This window comes from Rhipicephalus sanguineus, chromosome 5, assembly GCF_013339695.2.
Source record: "Rhipicephalus sanguineus isolate Rsan-2018 chromosome 5, BIME_Rsan_1.4, whole genome shotgun sequence".
Lineage (NCBI taxonomy): Eukaryota > Metazoa > Arthropoda > Arachnida > Ixodida > Ixodidae > Rhipicephalus > Rhipicephalus sanguineus.
The window spans coordinates 73,341,154-73,365,395 of NC_051180.1; the positions used below are offsets into that span (position 1 = coordinate 73,341,154).

The following is a 24,242-nucleotide window of genomic DNA, read 5'->3' on the forward strand; positions in this document are numbered from 1 at the left end:
TCCAAGGGGGCTATACAATTATTCGAATTAGCGGGCGGACGCTAGAATGAACGGACATCACACCACACTACACGGGCAGAACCCAAACAAGCCACACCTGGACTCGTTATCGCAAACTAGGTGCTACTACACAGGTTTGTGGCAGGCGGTGTTGTACACGTTCCTCTAAAACAGGAACCTGAGGCGAAATAAAGTTAGCAATTTAAAACTCAAATTGACCACCGCATACTATGCGAATTTGAACATCGCCGACAGCATATTATCTGGAGATGAAAAGCTGCTCCAAGATGAATATATTTCAAGTAGCACTGCACTGCAGTCTTTAAACGCAGAGTCAGGAGAGTGCGTTTCACAAGTAAAAATAGACCGTGCCGTACCAGCTTACGAACAACAGTAGCAACTTCTTATCACTTTCCAAAACGCTTCTCTTCCATTCAGCTTCTAAGCCAGGGGTCTCAACTCACCTCAGCGAGCAGGCCGCAGTAATGCAATTTAGCCCCACAAGGGCCACGACAGGGGAAAAAAAAAACTGGGCATGGGAAAGGCATGAACAAGATGTAAGCTAACACTGCCATTTGAAAGAGGGCATTTGCCACATCTCGTAAGTGGGTCATTTCTGAAGGGGATTTGACGTGCGATTCCGAGAAACATACCAATACCGATCTCTATCCAGAACGACTAAAATCTGGAGACGCCAATTCTGAAGTATACTATTTCTTTCACAGTTATGTTTCAGCTCATGGTGACCACATAGGGTGCCTCACAAAAAAAAGTGCTTGAAAACAGTCCCGTCTGTGTATCTTGATTACACGAATAAGTTAAGCAGTATTGATCACAATAGACGAGAAAATAATATGGGTACGATTTAGCAAAGTTAACCCCTTAACTGCTTTGGAAGAGCAGAGCTCGTCCTAGCGGAATAGGTACTCCCCTCTAGCGTTCAGGATAAGAGGCGCTCTTCTACAGCTTAGATTGCGTGTAATCCACCAGATGGCAGCATTTACTTGACAATTTATTTTGCTCCTGCGGCAAGAGCGCGGTTTTTGTAGGAAAAGATGGCTTGCGGTGGCGGCCACCCATGCATAGCTGGCTCGTCAACACGAAAAAGAAGCTTTTCATTTTCGTCTTCTTCGAGTGATGATTATTCGGATACAGATGTTTATCTTGTGTCCGGAAGTGAAGACAGCGATGGCGGTGAATTGAGCATCTCCTCCGGTGCTGATGAAAACAGCTCGGAAGCCAACATCGCGAGTGCTCGCCAGTGGATCCTGCTTGATGCGGGCAATCCTCCTGTGAAGCCTCCTCACTTTCCATTCTTGGCCATTCCAGGCAAGACTTTCAACTTGTCATCGCCAGATGACCTTATGGAATATATTCAGCAGTTTCTTCAAAAGTGCTGCATTTGCTCTCGGAAGAGAGGAGAAAACGGGAAAAAGTTGAAAAAGGAAACTCGCTTTTGGTGCTGGAGCTGCAACAGGCCCCCTTGCGTTATTCTGTGTTTTGATTTGACTAAGCATGTGGTACAAAAATTTTTTCAACATCGACTAGCTACTTTTTAGTACAATCATATTCGAAATCAGCAATGAAAAAAATAGGCACTTTTGGTTGGGAAATTTTCAAAAAAATAAAGCACTCAAGGGGTTAACATGTTGCCTTGACTCCTCGCTAATGCTTAGCTGCGACGAGAGTAGAAATGCGCATATTAAAGGAGTCCTGACACAAACATTTTCGCCCTGCGTTTTTTTGCTGCAATGTGTTTCTGGGGGCCTGTTAGTCATAACACAGCACATCGTTTGCTGCAGCGCGCGACAGATAATTAATTACAAGCTCCTCATTACCGACACAGCCTCAGTTTCGGTTTGACAGAGCTCCAAAAACGACAAGCCACCGGGTGCAACTATCACCACCTAGCGAGTGAAACGCTCGGTCACGTGAGCACATAGAAGAGTGACGCATTTCCGCGCGGTCTGTCGTCGTCGGGCTCATCGTCGTCTGATGGCGACGATTTTCTTGCGGCGGGGATCGAAGGAATTTTCGACGTGGCGAATCACTTCAGGTTTGACCCGCTGGCGAGGAGCGATTCGTCGGGAAGCGCGTCAAAACAGAAATGGCGGCTACGACGTCATCGTAACTTGTACCGGCTGCAACGGTTACGTAGGGGAAGTAGGGGGGTCACCTCCGAGGGTGTCAATGCACTAGGTGCGGCCTATAATGCTGGATCGCGCTCGCGAACTTCAAAATTCATATAAAATACCTTCCAAGCTTTATTCGCTGTCGATATTTTGCAGATGGTACACGCACGTACACGGGAATCGATCCAGCAGGCTATCTCGGCCGCGAAATTTTGTGTCAGTACCCCTTTAATTTCTTTTGTGGAGGCGATCCTCATGGTCGATCGCAGCTGTTCACCCTCAAACGAACTTGCTTTGGCAAGGAGAACAGTTGTTCGCACCAGTAGGTACTTCCTAAGAGTCAGTTAACCTAATAGCCTGTTGACCTCGCATCAGGCTATGGGGGGCCATTAGCTAAAAGTCCGCAGGCTGCGTGTTTGAGACCAGTGTTCTAAGCAAAAGTCCGTCGGCTACTTTGGATCATCAGCTTTGCAGCTTGCCTTACGATAGGCTACGCTTGCGACATCGCAAGTTTGCAACAGTGGTGGCAGTTTACAGCAAGTCAAGGGTGCCACTGTACGTAGCCTGCCCTTACTACAGTCTCCTACGGCGACTGCTCTAACAAGGGGCCGAGCCGGCCTTAAACCCTTAAATGACATTTCATTCGTTGTCTCGTGTCCCCTGCACTGCTGTTGGGACATGGTCCACAACTCCACATTGTCATACTACGGTATGGAAGCCCACATGCGTATCCGGTGCGATGACCGTTCGCCGTAAGCTGGCACAGCACGGTTGAAGGGCATTCATGTGAGCAGCGAGCCTTAATGTTAAATATATGACGCTGTTTATTCTCCAAAACACGTTTATTTACATGGCGGAGTTAATGCAATTAAAATTAAAAGTCAGTAATTTCATTTGTGTTTCTTCTGTCGCAACTCCATGAGCATCATTTCCAGCTTGCCTAAGATCTCCAATGCAGCGTTCGAATTCTCATCTGCTGAGAAATGCTGCTGCTTCATTGTTTTGCATCTCTAGTAAATTCGGTTTGGTTAGTTTCTGGAACACATTGTGATCACTCTGGGTCGACCTCTGTGAGGAGCAATGAAAACCAGGACCTCCCAGTTCGAATTAACTATTGGGGATACTGACGCTTTGGAATTATGGGGAGTTTTCCCCAATAGAAATACACAGGGCTGTGAAGGGATTGGGCGTCAGTTCGAATTAACTGAGTTCAAATGAACAAGTGCTTGCTGTAAATAGTTTTCAAAGTGTTATAATGCCAGTAAATTATTTTTGTATCTATACTTATTGGTTTGCTATTTGATATGCTCTTTAAAAACTCTATCTTGCATATTTTTGTAGTTTTTTTCTCCAAACAAGTCATCAATTGCTATGCTCTGTACATGTTATGTTATGCAGTTTTTAAAGTGTTATAATGTTTGTAAAATATTTTTGTTTGAATGTGACATACTATCTCATAATTACATTTCAATGCATCCCAATTAGCATTAGGCTAGACATTCAGATGCGTTTCTACAATAATACATTTCTGTAAATTGTTTTATGTCAATAAATTCAAAATAAATTCAATATCCAATGCCACAGCGGTACATTCACCATCGCTCATCCACAAGTAACATTACAAAAATATATATAAATAAAATAAAGGCATTACGATTACCACCATAATATAGAACAGCAAAAGAACTCGCGATGTCCGCACAAATTAATCGCGAAATTGCGTCCAGGAATTCCACATGCCGTTTATTTTTTTCGAGTCTACGAAAGTCTAAGAAAAGCCATGTTCAAAGAATTCGTTTCTCGGAGCACGAAATCTACAAAGTAACGCTCGTGGAACTAGTGCCTCGCCCTTAGCCGAACTTCTGCGCATGTATTCCTTGCAGGCGCCAACGAGAAGACGTGGCATCTTCTTTCCCATCTGTTCGTACGCGCGCTCCCAATTCCAACGAAAGCAAAAGTCATGAAAATGCCATTGTGCGTGCGTGGAAAGCAATCCAGCAGCTGCAGCCGCTCGCACACGAAAAAAAAAAAAAAAAAAAACTCGGCAATAAATCAATTGCTTACAGACTGCAGTTAGAACCGTAACTTCAAACCAGCACAGCCGAATGCTAATTGTCCCTCCCTCTGAGCAAAAACGCACTTATATATAATGCGCGTGCTGGTAAATGTCGCGTACAGCACCCAAACACGCACTTGAGACGGCCGCGCAGGAAGCGAAGCGATGTAGGCCTAGTGCCAACCAGGAAGCAGTCCGCTTTGAGGAAGCGCATAAGTGGTTACCTTTGAAAGGCGCTCAACCAGGGCAGTTTTACTGCCGCTCTTGTCCAACTCGCGTCCTTCGAGTTCGGCTCTTAGCTGGACAACTTTGAGCTCGCCAATTTTCCTCTTCACGGTCGCACTTCCATCGCCTGCCGACGCCATTTTAGAATGAAGAAGCGATAAGAACGTCGGAATCGGATCGGATGCTGCCACGCATTGGCCCACGGGATTAGACAGGATGACCGGATATTGCTGACGGAACCAATAAGCGGTTTATCAAGTCGTGACGTGTTTCCGGCTATATGGCCTCTGAAATTTGGATTTGAATAATTCGCATAAAACAAAACATAAATAGGCTCAGAAATGCACCGCTTCGTACAAAATTATGTTAACCATAAACATATTATAAAACGGTAAACAAATAATGGTGTGAATCCGTAGACAAATGAGATGTATTGACGGATACCGATCTCGGAAGCGTCTACAGCATAACCATAACGCGCATGTTGCGCGTGCGTGCGGTCTTGTGGGGCCAGTGTGGGCGCATCGTGCGTGCTCTTTGAGGACCGCTAGTTGACAAAGTTCACAAGCCGCAACACAGAACAGTGTAACGTAAAATATTCATAGTGGTTTGTCTTCTCCATCTGAGCCAAGATGCACATTTTCGCCTTGACCGCAAGACTGTCAAATTTGAGGTACGAGAGCAATGTGTACACGACGTGAAGGACATTTTCGAAGTCCTCGTTCCTCTCTTTTCCCAGGTTAGCGGCGATCCCACAGCGATTTCTGCAGCCTGGTGCCGTTGCGTTGAGGAATTTGCACACCACGGCCCAGCTTGGGTAAGTCGCGATGCTGCATAGAGCGAAGCCGCAGCTCTTAATGCGAACGAATTATCGCAGCGCGGAGCCGCTTAAAAAGAAGAAGCGACTGGACCCGGCCATTCTGCGCATGAGGGAAGAACGGAAGAAACGAAGGATTGAAAAGGGTATACGCCAGCTCAAGAAGCATGCCAAAAAGTACAAACCCATCGAAGAGCAGGAGGTAGCCCCGAAACTGCAAAAAGAGCTAGGGTGAGTGTTGAACAGTTGCATGCATCCACAGTTGCTTTAGCCGTGTTGATGCATTCCTCATGCGGCAAGCGTTGTGGCTTATTTGATTAAATCAAGCTACAGCGATCTGTGAAGTTTCGTTACCGCGATACCTCAACGCTGTAGGCTGTCATGCCACGTTTCGCTTATTTGACGTACTTGTTGTGACGGTGACTTAGGTTATCACGTTGCTTCCGTAAGTTTCTAACGTATAGACCTTATTAAAGTCCCTGAAACTTCGTAAAGTAGCGACACTTTCCTCCTCCGCTCGCGTTCCTCCTCGTTCTCCTCTCCTTCTCACTCTCTTTTCGAGCATGGCGCCACCTACCTTGCTCTTGCATAGCAGACGACGCTTCGCAAAGGGAGCGCGCGCTTGCCAGGCGGCGCGCTTTAAGCATTCCCACTAGCCGTCTAGATCTTTGTATCTTTTTTTTTTAATTTTATGTCGTTTAGGAGATGTTAGGACACGTTTGTAAAGGACATGTGTGATGTTGAACGTTAATGTCCCGCTCTACATGAAGCCTTCTGAAACCTATACGTTGTACACGTCGTCCTCGCGAGGCGAATTCGCCGCGCATACCAATGACGCACTGAGGCTGCCAGTACGCACTAGAGGTAGCCGTTCCGAAGTATCGGTTGGGTAAATATAGTTAACGCCGCTATACGTGCCTCTATCATGTAGCACTGTACATTGCAATACAAAAGGGCGTATTTGAGGCGTCTCTTTCCTACAAAATAATATCCAGCATCTGGCTCACTTGTTTGTTTCTTTTTCACCAAATCTCTGCGCTCGCTATTTTCTGTTAACTGTTTAGCAACCTCACAAAAAGGGCGTGCTGTGGGGCGTATTTCTGTCCCGAAACAATAACTATCAATCTCGCGCGCCTTTCCTTGCATTATCGCCGGGCGCGCCCTACTTTCAGGTCACGAATGACGTGCGTGTTAATAAAAAGCATCCTTGATAGGAAAGTGCCGAGCGCCGAGTTTTCAAGAAAGGAAGCGCAAACTAGCCAGAGGACGGTTATTGGTGAGGGGCAAGAAGACTTCACAAAAGGTGCGGACAGTTTTTAGAGTGGAAGAAACACATGGGCAATGGGTGTTGGCTGTGTTAAGAGTGGCGACTATTATTTATTTAGAAAATGACTGTCAGTGCAAGCAGCAGCTCGGAGCTTCATTGAAAGAAGAATGCGCCAGAAGGCGTACATCATTTCCAGTCGATACATTTAGACAGCGTTGGTTGATTCGTTAAGAGATTAGACGCACCAACCATAGTGCGCAAGTGTGCCTCGTAGACGTACTTGACATACGAACTATACTCGCTGCTCAATGAACGAGCAAGCGAACGAATAAACTAGCCTGCCACCGTAACGTTTCCTTCGCGAGAGCTCAACTCGCGGATATTAATATCATTTGGGGTTTTACGTCCCACTACCACGATATGATTATGAGAGACGCCGTAGTGGAGGGCTCTGGAAATTTTGACCATCTGATGTTCTTTAACGAACACTGAAATCGCACGGCACACTGGCTTCAAGCTATTCGCCTCTGTCGAAATGTGACCGCCGAGGTCGACCGCGACCTTCGGGTCAGTAGCCGAGCACCGCAACCTCTGCTCCACCGCGGCGGAAAGCCACTCGCGGATATAAACCTCCACACGAAACGCACGTAAACCTTCGCGCTAAATAACACGTGTACGTGAGGTTGCTAAACGATGAATGCACCCTGCGACTCGGTTGGACACGCACGCTTCGCCTACCTACCTTTTATCGCAAGTCCACTGGCGGATCTGTCGGCGTCAAAGAGCCAGAGAAAGCTATTTGCTTCGGGGAAAAAAAACAGAAAAAAACGAGCACGCAACGAAAACAGAGAGTACCACACCTAATGTGAGCTTTCACACGGTAACTGTGTTTCTTCAAAAGAACTGCGCCGAATCTCTGAAGTTTCGCAATCACATTTTCGAAAAAAAAAACACTTAGTACAGACCCCACAGAAGCAGCAATAAAACGTGTCAGGAAAAGCGACGTACTGCCCAAATAACTGAGACGTGTCTCAGTTATTTGGGCACGTTATTTACTCGTCGAACCTCGACGAGTACTTATAGTGAGAGGATAGCAACTTACATCGCATAGTCGCGTCGAAAACGTCGGCCGAAAGTTCTATCTTCCGATTCGGTGTAACCAAGCCTTCCTTCGCAACTCGTTGCGCTTCCCGGACGGTATCATAAACAGCTTTTTGCCTTCACTTGATTTGTTTCGGCATCCGAAAGCGCAGCAGAAGCCCATGGCAACCAACCGTGACGTCGGTCTTGTGTGCAAGGTATCTCGGAGCACAACGCACGCGGAATGGAAAGCGCGTATCCATAAAACACATGCGCGGAGAACCAGCGAACCCGCGCTTCGAGAGCGAAGATGGCAGTCGCGAGCGACTGTAAACAAACGAACGCTCCGAGCGGTCCCACGTGACTGCAGTTGGCCAATGCCGACGCGGCGTCAGCCTCGGAGAGGGCAGAGGAGGGAGAAAAGAGAGGAGGCGCGCTTTCATGCACGTATGTCGCTACTTTACGAAGTTTCAGGGACTTTAGACCTTATGCAAAATTGCTGCCATCTGTCGGAGGTTTGACGAAGCTATCGATTCGGCGCCATGTTGTAGGCTTGTGTCCGAATCGTATTGCTATCGCTGCTATAACTTCTTGCTTGTATCTGCGTTGATAGTCGGCAGTCGGGGCATAAAAACGTCAGACGAACCTGTACACGTTACCGGCATTTCCTAGTTTTTACGTTAGCAATTATTACGTGTGAAGAACCGCCTCGCAACGAGAAGAAGGTACACGTTTGTCACCGAGTCACATGTAAGCCTGTCGTCGTTGAGAATGAAGCTTTGCGCTTGGTTATAAATTTTGTCTGTTTTTAGTGTACCGACTGAAGCGTTGTTAGCTATCGGAATATCATGCGTGTAGTGTAGCATTGTTGGGAGGAGGCAGTAGCGCGCGACGCGGCTGGGCACAGAGATGACAGTAAGTGCTGTTGACCCATATCAAAGCGTATTTCATAAGGGAAAGCCACGTCGATCTAATGTATTGTGCATCTTATTTTAAATAAAACGTTGCCCTGTTTGCTATTTTTGAAACAAGAAATATTTCGCTGCTGTAGTCACTGATGTACGTTTTGCATAGATCTACCGCACGATTAAAATGCAAGAAAGATCCGCTTCTCACGCACGTGAAAAGTGAACATGAAACGCGTTAGTTACTCCAAGAACTAGGCGCCGATTAGCTAGTATTTTATTGAACAGCCTTCCGACATGTCCTCGTAAATAACACGATCCGCCAAGAATATTCTCGTTCACATCGTCGCTTTCGGGGCCTACTCGCGCCTTACAATTCCAACCCTTTGAAGCAAAGCAGTTTCGCGTCACCTACTGAACTCTTGCGAAACCACCTCAGCGCGTAACTAACGGTAGCGCACCCACGGTCGAATGTAACACATCTGCTGGAACAGCACTTTTTTTTTCCAGTTTCATACAAAAAGTCCCACACAAGAGCATCTGTTAATATTTCATAGCACACAGGGGTGGATACAGGATTTTTTTCCGAAGGGGGATCAGCGTCACCTGGGAGAGCCTGATATGTGCTCTTCTTGGGGTATAAATAAAAAAGGAAAGTAGGGGGGGGGGGGAGGAGTCAGGCCATCTGGGCCGCCCTCTGAATTCGGCAGTGATAGCACATGAAATGCTTGAAAAGTACGCATAGTGGGGCAATGGCGCGCAAAGCATCCTACCAAACGCTACCTTGTTAAACTCCACAATCGAAAACAAACTACAAACAACACGATTTTGCACAATCGGTTCGTTCGCTGAGAACCGATGACGTGCACGAGCTACCTGTCTAACATGTAATTGTTATCGAAATGAAATAAACAAAGTAATGCTGTGAACAGCAGCGCAGGCATGCGCGAGTAGCCGCGATGCAGCTTTGGAGCTCGTACACGAAGCCGGTTTGTCTGTGCCTGCAAGTACACGGCGCGAAAACTGTCTCGTTCCGGCATGACACGAAATAGTGTTCTCTGATGAGTGCCGATGCTGTCACATACCAGATCTATTAAGAACGGAGAACGTAAACACGGCGTTAATCGTAAGCAGCAGCCGGAGCAACGGAACGATCTGCCGCTTCTCGTCGGCTGTAAGGAAATGTAGTAACACATGGAGGCTAGTTTCCTGCTAACCTTTTTTCAGCATCCCATCTTCCTCAATCTCAGCAACACGGCACACGAAAATATGTCGGCATTGCCGTTCCTATCAGCCGCCACACGTCGATACGTACGCTCCGTGTGTGCACATGCGGAGCGCGCTTAGCCTTCAACATGGCGGAAACGCGCATGGCGGCCGCTAGATGGCAGCAGATTTTGCATAAGGTCTATTGGTGGCGAGGAATTACGGAGTCGCCCTCTATCGGACGCGCCTCGATTGCGTGCTAGGCAGGATGCCGCCGGCGCGCGCCCCATAGGTTTTGCTGTCGGCGCTCTACAAAATCACCTCGCGGAAGCCCTCCGGGACATTTCTGCAGGTGCTTTCGAAAGGAACTGTGTTCTTTACTGTCAAAATAATCATTTTCGACGAACTGAAAGCACAAGATAGTCTACAGTCGCTGTCTCTCTGTAGAAAACCGAGCACCCGCTTCACGCGGTCACCGCGTTGGAGACCCCCGAACCGGCTTCCTGCGTGAAAGGTAGTCACTCGCTGAGTGCAAAATATGTGAAATATCTCGTTAGAGTAGACTGCCCGTATAACCAAATGGAGCATATCAGAAGGAGCCTCAAGCCAGCGATCGCACGAGTTCGCGACGAATGACGGTGCCTCTGCATGTATGAGCGTCTGCATGTATGCTCGTACTGACAGTTTCGCTTTTGCTACGAACGCGTTTTGGCACCGCGCTGTGAACTTTAGGCCGCAAAATATGAGAATTTATGAGTACACAAACAATTACTGTTGCGCGGACGCTATCGGAGCAGTTCAAAAGCAATTTCGTTACAACTACGGCTTCGGTGCGCATGGCAACTTTGTGATGTGCCGTCCCGACGATTCAGTTTTTTTTTTTTTTCGGTCTCAATTCGTGTACGTTTCAATGTCATTTGACAAGCTGTCTCGCACTGCGTATTGATCGGCCTTCTCAGCGGGCAAATGCCGCTGCTTCTGTTTCTTTATTCAGTGCATTCGTTTCGTTTGGTGCTCACACAAAACGTGAGCAAATGCGACGCCTTTTTTTAATGCTCCTTAATTATCGTTCCATTTGCATTCCAGTGAACTTGCCGCTCTCTGTGATCAACAAATTCATAGACCAAAGCTTCACCACTTCCAGATTGCTGGTGGAAGGAGAAGTATAGTCTACGAGACAGAGCATGGTAGTAGCATGCGACGCCAAGGAAAAGAAAGAAAATACAGTAATGTTCGCCGGACTTGTTCTGCAAACGGCGGCTGTGAACTAGGACCCACGCGAACTTGAAATAGCGGTGAATAAAATAGAAGTTATTGCAGCAACCAGCAGCCGCAAAACAAGATAGTAAATATTTGACGAGTACCCCAGCAATTTTGGCAGCAGTGTCGTGTTTAACGCCAACAGGGTGGCATCTTTCCCACGTAAATAAATGAGGCTCCAAGAAAATTCATGGGCCAAGAAAATTTGACGACGCAAACCACCGAGAAAAGAAGGCGAAAGGAAAGAGCGTCCGAACGCTCTTTCCTTTCGCCTTCTTTTCTCGGTGGTTTGCGTCGTCGAATTTTCTTGTAACATGCACCAACTAGTCTAACAACAAGTTTTACTAAAATACATGGGGTTGGAGAGGCCCAACGTCAGTTTGAGATTGACGCAAATAAATGTGGGACATAGTGTTTGCGTCAGGGGAACGCAAGCTTGACTGAAAAAATGTTATTGCCAACATAAATGCATGACACAGCCGCAGCATTTGGCTCTCTCGCTATGTACGTCCACAAGCAAACGTCGCGCAGCTTATGAAGGCGAAAGCCAGATGCCTCTCCAAACGGGAAGATTGACCATCGCGGCGCCAAGACGAGTGACGCAAAAAGTAATCGTCACGTGATGAGGTCAACATATGACGTCATCATGACGTCACAGACCTCATAAATTTGCAACTTCATTATGACATCACCATGACGTGACATAACGTGTGATGTTACATGATGACGTTGTTATGAGTGAAGTGCGCGAGTGTGGTGCTTCCGATGGTTGGAGCAGCAAAAACGACGAGGACGACGTACAACGTGCTACTTGCGCGAGCGCGCCGAACATCGGAACATGGGGAAAAAAAACGCAAAATAAGAAAATCGCCAAGAGCCACTGCGCCGAAAAGGAGGAAGAAGAAGAGCTGTGCGGACTGCGAGCTTGTCGGGCGCTTGTACCCGGGCTCTGAAGGCGTCCACCTAGCCGGCGCAGGCCTGCACGCGGACCTGGCGACCATTCTACCGGCGTGGCTTTTGCTGAGGCCCCGGGTTGGCGGGGTTGTGGTTCTCGGGCGGGAGACAGCACCGTCGATGACGGCATTTACCGGGAGCGGAAGTGAGTCGTCGGGTTGAGGGCCCGAGCTTGGATACTTCCACCACCACGTCCTCCTACTTTACTGTTGGTGTGGTCAACCCGTTGGTGAGCCGTACCGCTCTGTTTCCACATCAGGACTCTCCTGACGATGTTAGCGTGTGGACTCGCACGATTTGAGGCTTATGATAAGATTCCCTTGTTTAAGGAGAACTCTATGTAGTTGTGGTCAGTCTGACGCTTCTTAGTTTACCTTTTGTTCATTCTAGTATTGCCCTTTCGTTTATTTTTTTTTGTGTGTGAAAATATAGTTTCGTTTGTCAGAAAATCAAACGCTCACCTCCGTCTCTTATTCGAGAATAGTATTGCACAACTCATTCTAGTTGCTTTATTAAACGAACCTGTCACAGACGTATTCACACGACATGGTCCCTTTGCATTGCCTCTGTGATCGGTGATGGCGTTATCATATGATGTCATCATGACGTCACAGATCGCCAAAATATGTAGCGTCATTATGACGTTACATAACGTGACGGCACATGATGACGTATTCAACGTCATGGTTGCTTTGCATTGCCTCCGTGATCGGTCACGGAGGCCGTGCAAAACCGCGTTCGGTGCAGAACGCTTTTGGAGGGGGGCGCGGGAGAATCAATACATCGACTGACAAGAAGAAGATGATGGCTTTCGCCTTCTAGTCATCTTTGGCGAATGCATAAGGGACCCTGTGAGTTTTTTAATTCAACGTATCTAAACATATGACTTGCGCATCTGCAGCCGATTTTGTGGACGCTGAGCACGGGGCCGACGATCAAGAGGTCGCACGGGAGGGTTCTGAGATGGTATCGCACGTGGTAAAAGGTAGCGCCTTTTCCATCCTGTGGCAGATAGGCATCATTTTCCGGCGGGAAGCGCGCGTGAGCCATCGTCACAGTGCGCACTGTCTGCTGCTCACCGAACATCGCAGGCCCGACGCAGTAACGAAAGTCTTCTTTGCGGAAGTGCTTGTTGCACACAAGACTCGTAGCCGATGGCTACTTGCCGGTTCTTAGCTTTACAACCCATGCTTCACGCAGTTTCTTGTCCCGCGGTTACCGGTGCAGGCTGACACTGGGCTTCGTTGCGAAAGCCCGGCACTGCGGCACCGAGCGGTAGAGCCCTATGTTCTCGCCTTCGGAGGCAGCCACTTCATAAAATGGTTTCAATTGAGCAGAAAATGCGAGAAAACTTCCGTATTTGAACAGACCGCAGCGCATGTGGTACTTGAAACTCGTTTTCAAAGCACGCGGCAGCGCTCCACAAGCACCCGACGCGGCCGCTGAGACCACGTGATCCTGCCAAGCACGTCACGCCGACGGTGGCGCCGGCGTTTCCAGTGGTGGGCCTCGAGGCCAATACTCTAGAACCTCATTAAAATATTTTGAGTAACCTCAATAGTGAACGTAAGATCCGGGAAAGCGTAACATCCGACAGCGCATGTGGCAGCACTGTGCAGACAAAAAAAAAAAAAAAAAAACCTACTCTTACATAAAACCTTATTTTACAAGCCTTCCTTTCTTTCTTTTTTTAGTGCACTCAAAGCCGCAAATCACTTATAACTTCGTACTAGAATGAATGAATGAAAAACTATTAATGAGCTTTTCGGCGCCTACGCCAGAAGGAAGTGGTCCCCCCTTCACGGGAATCCATACGAGTCTCTCGCCACCTGGCCCCTGGTAAGGAACCGCAGCTGGTCTTCCAGGGCGGGGCTGGACAGAAAGAGGTGCCATGCCTGAAGGAAGGGCAGAGCTCGGTGGCCTTCTCTTTTTTTTTCTTTCTCACTCACTCTTTGTCTTTATTTCCTTCTTCGATTTCTTTCTCTCTCTTTATTTCTCTTCCTGTCTAGCTCTCAGTTTTTCGTGTCTGTTTCTTTCTTTCTTTCACTTTCGGTCTTGCTTTCTGTTTCTTTCTCTCCATTTTGCGTATCTGTTTCGTTCTTTATCTTTCTCCGTTTTTCTGTCTTTATTTCTCTTTATTTTTCTCTTTCTTTCTATTACTTTCTCTCTCGTCTTTCTTTCTCTCTCTCTTTCACGTGTTTCCTGTGCTACACTTTGCCGAGCAGAGTTTTTGTTTAACGCCCGCACATGCTGTACTCGGCAGTGGGTCTATAGTGGGGCTTGCCCAATTCCTGTGGTGCATACCCACCTGTGGTTTTCTGCGGACATCAAAGTTTTTACGGAACTTGAATCACTTCTCTAGCTACAATAGCCTCTTTTAAAGCACTCTCAGCCTTTCTTCAGTTTTCATGCTATGCATGCCATTGAAGGTCGCAGGGAAGTGTCCACCGTGTATGGGACCAACCCTTATACCTTTAACCTCTTCAGCGGCAATTTTTCTGCACTGTGACCACTTTTTATTGGCAACATGCAGTACCTAACATAGTAGCCATGGGCACTGTCACACTCATTGGCTGTAATGGACCTTTTCACGATAGGTAGAGCGCCCCTATCGACGAGAGCCAAAAGCAAATACGGTGGCTTTCCGGTCGACGCGACAGCGTGGGAGCTTGTGCGTTCCTTGCTCCCATGGCCTCAGAGACTGCGCGCCGGCAGGTTTCGGAGGCCGTGCGCCACCAAAAATGTTTCGGGGGTGGCGCCGTCGAAGTATTTCTGGTGCGCATGCGCAGAAAGTGCCCGTGAAAAAGGTCCATTGTGGAGAGGAACCTACAACACGGGGAGCTACAATTGGCCTGCGCTCTAGATTTCAGGATGCAAAACTTGTACAGTCAGCTTCCGTTAGTTCGACCCTAGCAGAACCTCAAGGTTTGGTTTTATTATCTGAAAATGAAGTTTATAAATGCTTTTTTTATTGCTTTTTATTTTGGTAATGTCTTTTTGCTTTTTGGCATTGAAATGTGATTGAAATAGCATGCAGTAGAAATGTCTTGTTGCTTCCTGGTATTGAAATGTGATTAATAAATCATGCAGTAGAAATGTCTTTTTGCTTCCTGGTATTGAAATGTGAATAATAAAGCATGCGGTGGAAAACATCAACACGTTTAAATCTGTCATTGTGATTGGCCTACAGACCACAACACTGTCTTTGGTACAAACTCAAGATACAAAAGCAGTAGCATTGTTTGCTGAATTTCCCATGTTGCTGCATGTGTGAAAGGGTGCTGGTGTAAATAAAATATAACTCAAGCAGCGCTTTGTTATGTTAAAAAGATATTAGTTTTCTTTCCATAGTAATGTATGGTTTCTTGCCAAGATTTTCTAGTGCATTCAAATTGGGAAAAGAGTCTGATTACCGATTCATCTGTGTACTATTGGTAAAATCTTGTATATGCAACTGTATCAAGTTCACTGCTGCTTGCACTTCAACTGTGCACAGAGGTTTGTGCAATGTCCTCATGCCATCATTGTGGCCACTGTTGCATTTCTGTTTAACTGCTATATGCGCATGTGTTTTGAGAGAGTGTCTTTATCAGTCCGCACTTGTCATTCAATTTCAAGCTTTTACTCGGGAGTCGGTCACGATTGTGAGCAATGGCCCAGTGACTGATAGAGTGTGGCCCAAAGCCGCAGGAGAGAATGAGCAATCTTTCATGTGAAAATGTGGGCTTCCTGCCACATGCAGTAGAATAACGTTTGGCTTGCATGTTCATGGCAGCACTGTCTGCAATTCATGATCATTTTCTTACTATGTTCATAAAGCTTTAATTCTCAAAACCGCAATGATAGTGCTTAGCATAGCACGAGGACAACATGACACTTCACACCTTGCAGCCTGGAACTTGATGACTGGGTGAAAACAAGTACTATTCTCTACAGGCAGCTTCTCTAAACACAGAAACGTGGTGATGCTGCCCACGGCACATACGGCAGTGACTGTATTCTCACACCTTTGATGGTAATGCACTTCACTGCAGATTAAGGCACAGGGCTCTGCCTGTCTTGGATCATGAAACGTGTCAGCTGCGAGAAGCGATGCAGCGCGCTTGGAGCATTTATTGCATGCGGAAGCATCAGAACGAAGCTGCCATGCTGGAACGCATCGTGTCAACACAGGAGAAGGCTCTGGAGATGCTGAAGGAGGCCTCTGAAGACTTATACAGTGCAGCCATTCAGGTGAGTTACCGATACCTGTTTAAGCTAGCATTCACACCGGCAAGTTGGAGAGGTCGCAAAACCAAGTTGGACTGAAATTGTCACCTTAGTTTGAAAGTGGCCATTCCGGGTTAGCCATTGGCTGCTTGAGTTTTCTGCTCTACAACTCGTGTCGTAAAACTGCTGAACCAATTGACAGTGCTGGATCACTGTACTTTCATCTGTGATTGCAATCTGTTCTATAGTGTTTGCATGCATACATCTGTGCACAATACTATACGTGATCATCAATGCGTAGCGTCCTTCTCCAATCTGCTTATTTTTCTCTCTTTATAGACTGACAATAGCTTGTTTCCTGCTCAGTTCAAGGCAATAGTTTCTACTCCTCCAATCAAGAATTATGAACCGCCTGATGGGAAGTATGTTGACACTACAAAGAAGTGGAGACCCTGAAGTGTACAGCAGCTTGTTGAAATAGATTTATCCCAATAAATAGTTACCCCCTGCATTTGGTTTAATTGCAGCTATTACATGCAGTGATTGCTTGGTGGTGCTGCCACTCTGTTGCTAAGCAAAAGCATCTAGTGACCTATGAAACCTGGAAAAGTCTTATGAAATTCTTTAGTTTATTTAGTTAATTATGAAAATGACTGAATATAATTACTATCCACATTGAACGTTCGTGAAGGTTGGTGACCCCACAATTATAACAAGGGAATTTATTCATAAATCATAGTGAGGCCCTGGCACCTGGCTAAGTTAGACTCCTGTATGTGTTTTCTACCACAGTACAGTAAAACCTCGGTGATACGAATCTCGCGGGGTTATCAAAAATATTCATATCATCCGAAATTCGTATCACCAGAAAACATGGAAAATTAGTATGCGACAAAAAAAAAAAAAGTTGACATACGTTTTGATTCAATGTTTCTCAGGGTCGCAGCGACGTCATAAACAGCCCTGAATGATTGCCAGTAAACTTTTTAGACGTCAACAATCATACTTGTACTCGTAAATGTACGGTGCATGCGCGTGTGTGTAATTAATGAACCACGTGTGTTGTGCCCCGTGACCGCTAGGATAGTCCCTTCCTAAACTTATTACGCTTTTCTGCATGACACGAGAGTACTGCGGCGAAAGTGACTTAAGAAGCGCTTTGCACACAATAGATAGAGGCCAAGCTTCTTCGCCAAGACCGTCCGCTTCGTCTCTTGGCGCCTTCGTCCACCTTTAATAGGACTTCATGACAGACCCGCAACCCAAGTTTCAGTCTTGTTTCATAGAACGTCTGATTGCAGGGACATGGCTTGCGTCGACGTGGCAGGCACGTGTTAATACAGTACGAAGACACTGCTGCCTCGAGCGCAGGAGCAGGCGTCAACGCATCGGGAAGAAAAACCCCGACGTCAACTTCATCTGTAACCTAAACGCGAAGGCGCCTAAAGGCCTCCAAGATTCGCGCCCACTATCTCGGAGGCAACGACGCACCGTGGATGGTCGCGCAGCGCGCATGTCCGCGACCGCGCGTGACTGCCGGGTCTTCCGCGACAGTGCGCGCAGCACCTGTTCGTACCTGTGCGCTAGCGTACGTTCGTATCAAACGTCGCGGGGTGCAAATCGGTTCGCAACAACCGTATTCCAATACATTGCAGGCTAATGGGCCTTGGCCGGGACCACAGAAAAATTCGTATCACCCCGAAATTCGTACGAGCCGTGATCGTATCACCGAGGTTTTACTGTACTAGGTTTTTTATAAAAGAAGCTTGCTGTACGAGAAACATCTGCACTTTGCAGTGAAGCATATTGATAGCAGCAGGGGCAAACATTGTGTATGCCGACGAGTAACCGAAAGCTTTAGTTCACTGAAAATCAGTGAGAAAAAGAGTCCCGCTGATGTGACATTCAGGCAAACAGCATCAAACAAACTGATGTATAGCAGCCCACCCATGTATGGCAGGGTAACAATTTTGGAATCCTTTAGCTCGGTTCAGCTTCTCATCACCAAGTGGACTCGTATTTGCAAAAAAGATTGCTGTGCATGTATAAGTGAGGATGTTTTCCCACCCATTAAAAACATTAATTCACAAACTAGTACAGCAAGATACTATTCCCACATAACGCACAAGAACAATATCTGCCCTTATATTTGCTTAACTGCTGAACACCCCTCTACTTAAGGGTGCACAGCGGTGACAAATGTCAAATGGGAACAAAAATTGAAGGACACTTTGTAAATTCCAAGGTGTGTTCGGCGAAAGCCTGTGTCCATTCCACTGGCAGTGTCACCTACAGCCGCTTCCCTGGCCTTGGTGCCCGGTGACATGTCAGCCCGCTGCATACGCATTCGCTCATTCTTGTGGCGTTTGGTATCGGAGGAATCCACATTCTTGGGGCACTTCTCCAAACCGCTTGCCGTGAAATCATCACCGGGCTGCTTGGGAGCCATCCGACCAACTCGACTGCTGCAACGAGACGTCTGACGAAGGAATGTTGCCGCGCGCCGCTGTGCCATCATGTGATTGCTGAGAGAGTTTGAGGGGGCACGGACGGTCGGACGTCGCCGCTGTGCCATCACGTGATTGCTGAGAGAGTGTAAGGGGGAGAGGTCACAGCTGGCACCGTTCCAGGGCACAGACGGACAGACGCGATTATGAGACATATGAGACATTAGCTGAAGAGGACACTGTAAATGGAACTACGACAACTTCAAATACTTGGAGTAGCATATCTTGCAAAGGGGAGTGCACAAGCAGTGTGAAAAGGAGGAGAGACTGGACAGGAAAGACTATTCTGCATTGCTTCTGTGTTCCACTTTGCAATGTATGTCAGACCAATTGGACCAGCATACTTGTACTATACTAGGAAAAATCTTTCGGAAAGCCTTTCTGTCACCAGAAAAGCTATTTGATTTTACTTATCTGAGTTCTTTCACAAGCCATTCATGCAGAGCACACGTGACAAGAAATTCAGATTTTATGGATGATTCTTTTCTGATTAAAACAAAATGTCCTTATACATACAGATGTACCTGCAAGCAACACTTTGAAAAATGAATAAATAACTCGGCACATAAGAGGGACAGGAATACAGCCATGAGGGATCTTCCAGTTTCATAACACTCATAGGAGTTTTACTATTTCATGAGAAAACCCTAAGAAATTGAAACAGGTCACCAGAAAGATGGAAGTGCACTATGAAATAAAGTCTTGGCTACAGTAGTGCAAGGGCTTTGCTATGCATAACGTGACCTATGTTTCTTTTTTATAAGCAGTTGAAAACGATCTGCTCAAACTTCACAGCAGTCACATGTTATATTGTGCATTGCTCATTGCATCAGACTTGGCATTAGCACTTGCCGAGCTTTTCAAATTAAAAATTTGGAATTTTTCTTTCGTGTGCCCCATTCTCGGCGTCCACATTGTAGCCCCAGTAGAATTACGAAGGCCATGCTTCGTTGTGATGCACACAATGAGGGGACAAAGTAGCGTAACAGCTGCCGTGTTTGGACATTGGTTACCTCGAGAGCTGCAGGTGAAGGCAACATTTCTACTCTTGACAAACCAGGCAAGTAACAGTGTAAAGCAGAGATGTCAGTTACAGAAGGGGGTGGCAGAGGAATGTTCTACACCTTCCACTCCCTTCTTGGCAAAATGGAAAACCTATATGCTTCAGGTGCCATATGTTATATTGAACAATTTAAATTGTAAAGTGCAATCATGCTAGGAAGCTTGAGCAAAAGCAAATTTTCAACAAGAGCAAAACCTTCTTAATGCTTCCAAGGAAAAAAATCAGTGTACTGTAGTTTACACAATAACCACCGTCACATAAGCTAGTAATAAGTTACTGAGCTTATATAAATGTATTGAGCTGCTAATAGCGGTAACCAAGCAAACTGTTCGTTGTTCGCAAACAAAGGTAACAAGTGTACAGACAACAGCAAAATATGACTACTGAAACATCCTTCAAGTGCTTAAATTATATAAAGAGTGGTGACATCTATGAGCACTTTACTGGTTTATGGGACACTAAAGTGAAACATTAAATCAGTTTAGACAGATAGATTACTCTTTCGTACCTCTACTGTCATTAATTTTGCCATCACAGGTTAATTATTAAAAGAAGAAATGAAGGTCAAAGTTTCATGTCTGACTTTTGTGCCGAAATGTCAGCATGTTAATGTCAGTGTGAAGTCGCAAATTTCAGTCTTTATTGCGTATTTTGGCCATACTGAATCAATGAAATTTTGTGAAACTTGCTATGGTAAGGCTTTGTGTCCCTTAGAACACAATGTAAATGGTTTTAGCAACAAACAATTATGTAGGCCCCAGCAGATGCGGTTAAAATTTATGACGTCACAGCAAGCTGTTGCGGGAACTTCACGGCCGTGTTGCAACCTACACTTTCTTTTCACACATTTTCTCGCTTACCAAGTGTCATGTCACGGAAAGAGCAGTGTTTTAAGTATTGCGAAATTGTTAATTACTCATAAAAGAAAAATGGTTTTTCTCTTTAGTGCCCCTTTAACGTAGCCAAGCTAGGAAAACAAGAGTAGACCAATCACTTTTACAGAGCTCATGTTCGCAACATAAAAACAAGGCACAGCTGACTAGCTGCAGTCTATTCTTGTGAAATGGCAGATGACAAAAAAAAAAAAAAAAAAAAAGCTCTTATTGGACTTGTAAAGGCCTGGTGAAACATCAAGCAATAATTTCTTTTTCATCACCTGTCACAGGTATTAAAGAGAGTCACAACAGGCGAGTTAAAGGTTAGAACTGGTGCCAAGTGCAGGCACTGGCCTCCTTCACAACCCTTACACTATGACACCCTAAAAAGAGTTGCACCATTTCCTTTTGGGGTTTACTTTTGCCACAAAACAGTAATCATCATCTACCATGTGTGCCGTGTGCGTTAAAAATTGCACTTTTCAGGATACCTCACGTCCTCTCACTTATTTATCAGATAGAAAAAAAAAAACATCCATCTGACAAATAAAGAGGGCTGCCAGCATTGATTAGAGATGGCAGTAACAGCTGTATATTTAATTTTTCCATCCCAAAGTTACATTGCTTGCGCCCTAACAAGCCATGCCAATGCAGAAGTGTGCAGTGCGTACATGCATGGTCTTGTGAACAAGCCAGAGAATAAGCTGGGTAGGGAGACCAGGGTATGTTGTGAGGAGTGCCAAGCAACTCCGAGCAGCAACACGCTTGAACATATACCACATAAAGTCAAATGAATTCAATAGGCTTGTGCGAATAGTAAATTTTAGGTTCGAAGTGAATAGTGATTTGGATCGAATTCGAATAGTATATATCACATATTGTAAAGAAAAATTAGCGTATTTGTGATGACCCAACTAACCTGCACAATATTTTGAATACTGAAATAAGGCACGTGCAAATGTCATTCTTTTTGGTTCAAAGGAAAGTGGAAGCAACTTTGAATAGTAGCAGGATTTGACTCTCGGTAGAATGCAAGTAATAACCTGTAAAATGTGTTGCATTTTAAAATGTAACGCATTTTACTTAACACATTTTACTTAGAGCATATAAGCTGGTATAACGAGCTTTTAAACCTAAAAAATGAGCAATCGATGTGAGGGTACTTAGATCATTTAACCTTGAAGTGGGGCTTTGCGGCAGTGCGGATTTCCACTGGAGAGGTGTATTCACGGTAGAGCACCCCTGCACTGCCGTGAAACCACTTTTACAGGAGGTTACACGCGGTTTATGTGTGTTTATTCGTTTGTTTCGAAGCAAATTCGAATACTGTAATATTCGTTCAAATATTCGAACTGCTCGAATATTCGCACAAGCCTAGAATTCAAGCTAAGAGATCTCTTAACATTTAAATTTTTAATCACAGCTACACATCACTAAAGTGTCCTATCAATTTAGCACATTGATAAAAAGTCTACTGCCTTTCCACGATTCCTTTATTTTTAGAATTCTTGCCTCAGCACAGGAGACTAATTGTCTATGCAATATTCCAGATAACTTTGGCCATCAGTGTTACCTAAAACCAGTGGTAGTAAGCTTCTGTATCTCAAGTCTTAGTGCAGACAAAATAACTTACAAATGTTGTTGGCTTACTATGGCTGTGAACAACCAAAAAAACTGAGCTTCTCGATTCCTTTCATTCACACTCCAGCCTACATTGCATCCTTGTGCGTGCATTCGTCAACCAATTTCAAGAGTTATTAAGGGTCATTCTGTAAATTAGCAGAGAGCATAGTTACAGCTGTGCAATGTCAATGTGTTCTCTGTGTCAGTGGGGTATTAGTAATTGATTTGCAATGATGTAAAGCTAGCGATGCCCGAGATGAATGCTCAGCTATTCCCAGAGCAAATCAAGGAGCTGCGTGACGAATTCTCTTGGATCTGAGCCGTACCCTCAGCACGAAGGTGATGGCATCTCCGAGAAACCTGAATAAGCCAGGCAAAGGTGTTTCATGCTCTCAATTTCCACGAGATAAACATAATGTCCGTTGCTAGAGCGCTAGAATAAAACCAGCCAAATGCACTTTAAGTTACCAAATCAGTAACTTTATGAATAGATTCACTTATACCTTATTACAGGAAGGATAAAATTGCTGTGCCAAGCATTGCATGTTTGAAACTGATGCAGGCAAGGTCATACACTCGCTGCATCATTTTGGTGGCTAACACAACACACATGTGTCTACTAAGTCCATTCTTTTTACATATGAGAGGAAGCCATCAGAACAGAAAAACAATAAAGTAACCCACTTCCTTAAATCATTGGGCTCGTTACTGTCTCTTATTTGAAGAGCACAAGTACCAAAAATGAAAAGCACAGCATCCCACTGAAACCAACATGACCTACATTCTGAGGGCCCATGATACCACCGCTAATGGCCTAATCTGCCCATTAATAGTCTAATTGACCGACAACAAGCCTATACAGTGACATGCAGTTACTAAACAGTCATGCACATGCAACACCTATTACAATGTTGCTTTAAAGAATTAGTGACAGCAGCACCCACAAATGAACTTGATGAATGTCAAAAAACCAGCCCAGTGCATAGTCAGTTAGCTGCAGCATGCACCTTGTCATAATTCCTCCTACAATTTTCCTTAACCTTGATGCATCACCGATTATTTTTCTATTGTCGGATTTTAAACATATTCCTTACACCTTTTAAAATAGAACTATTGCTCTGAACATTGGCAATGTTGCATCAACTCCGTCGCAGAGGACAACGTGAAAGGTAACTCAGCAGACAGACCTCTGACTACGGTCCTTTTCATCTTCGAATAAAGCACGCAAATTCTTTCCCCCTGCCTCTTGTTACAGCCTTCACTGCCCACTTGCATGCCCGGTTGCACTGTTTGGATTTAACCCACCTTGCCCATTATTCGCTGAAACTCTGCTACAACAGTGTTAAGCTAGCTTATCTTTTCATTTCCTCAAGAAGTCTTTCTTAAGAGTTTAAGAGGAAGCAGGCTCAAAGTTCTCTGGCACAAAATCATTCAAGCATGCACTGTGAAGAGAAATTTGAGAAAGATAACAAGGTGCAGTGGGAGAATGCTTCTTAGGTGATGTTGGTGTGAGACAGCCAAGCTTCTTAATACGCCATAAACTTCACATCATGTTAGACTAATAGTTACACCGATTTCTAACTTTTACTTGAAGCAGCTTCAAACGACACGGAATCCACCACAACTGAATTTAATTAGCGAGAAATTGTATAAGCTCACTTAGTCTAGTCCTGCATACATAACATGGAGGCCTCAGTCCAACAGAGTAGATAAATTTCACAACAGCTAAAACATGCCGCACACACAACCGTGACATAGTAAATTTGCTTTTAATGCGAGAGAGAGAGAGAGAGAGAGAGATTCCCCCAGCTTATTCACAAAATAAATTGTTCCCAAGCTGGTTAAGAGACTAGATTCTCGTCGTCAAATGTGCACATTGCTGACAATGCACCTGAATACTGCACAACTGCATCATTTGGCCTGCTTATGAAATATGAAGCAAAAACAAAAAAGCTCACGCCACCCAAGCATATAGCAGCCTAAAAGAATGCATCAGGGTAATGATATGTTATAGTAAAGGGATAATATCATACAGCAGACTTTCATCAATTCAACACATGTTA

At 45.4% G+C, this 24,242-nt stretch overlaps 5 protein-coding genes across 12 annotated transcripts in view; 3 read left to right on the forward strand and 2 right to left on the reverse strand.

Moving 5' to 3' along the window:
- Window positions 1-16,622, forward strand: part of LOC119393777 (39S ribosomal protein L40, mitochondrial) — a 149,324-nt gene extending 132,702 nt beyond the window's left edge. The window contains exons 1-5 of one of the 4 annotated variants that reach the window (XM_037660929.2): window positions 4,922-5,086; window positions 5,153-5,230; window positions 5,291-5,461; window positions 15,937-16,135; window positions 16,451-16,622. In XM_037660929.2, coding sequence (XP_037516857.1) covers window positions 5,046-5,086; window positions 5,153-5,230; window positions 5,291-5,461; window positions 15,937-16,135; window positions 16,451-16,567 — 606 coding nt within the window. In that variant the 5' untranslated portion in view covers window positions 4,922-5,045 and the 3' untranslated portion in view covers window positions 16,568-16,622. Of the gene's footprint in view, window positions 1-4,921; window positions 5,087-5,152; window positions 5,231-5,290; window positions 5,462-15,936; window positions 16,136-16,450 lie in introns of those variants that run through there. The other 3 variants (XM_049416356.1, XM_049416353.1, XM_049416354.1) reach the window with 3 other exon arrangements.
- The window catches only part of LOC119393771 (zinc finger protein 595), a 177,524-nt gene that overhangs the window by 127,242 nt on the left and 26,040 nt on the right, over window positions 1-24,242 (reverse strand). The window lies entirely within an intron of this gene.
- LOC125758740 (zinc finger BED domain-containing protein 5-like) overlaps window positions 1-24,242 on the forward strand; it is a 159,671-nt gene that overhangs the window by 102,547 nt on the left and 32,882 nt on the right. The gene's annotated exons all lie outside the window — the stretch shown is intronic.
- The window catches only part of LOC119393770 (zinc finger protein 425), a 169,642-nt gene that overhangs the window by 87,650 nt on the left and 57,750 nt on the right, over window positions 1-24,242 (forward strand). The window lies entirely within an intron of this gene.
- The window catches only part of LOC119393773 (palmitoyltransferase ZDHHC23), a 155,746-nt gene that overhangs the window by 57,534 nt on the left and 73,970 nt on the right, over window positions 1-24,242 (reverse strand). The window lies entirely within an intron of this gene.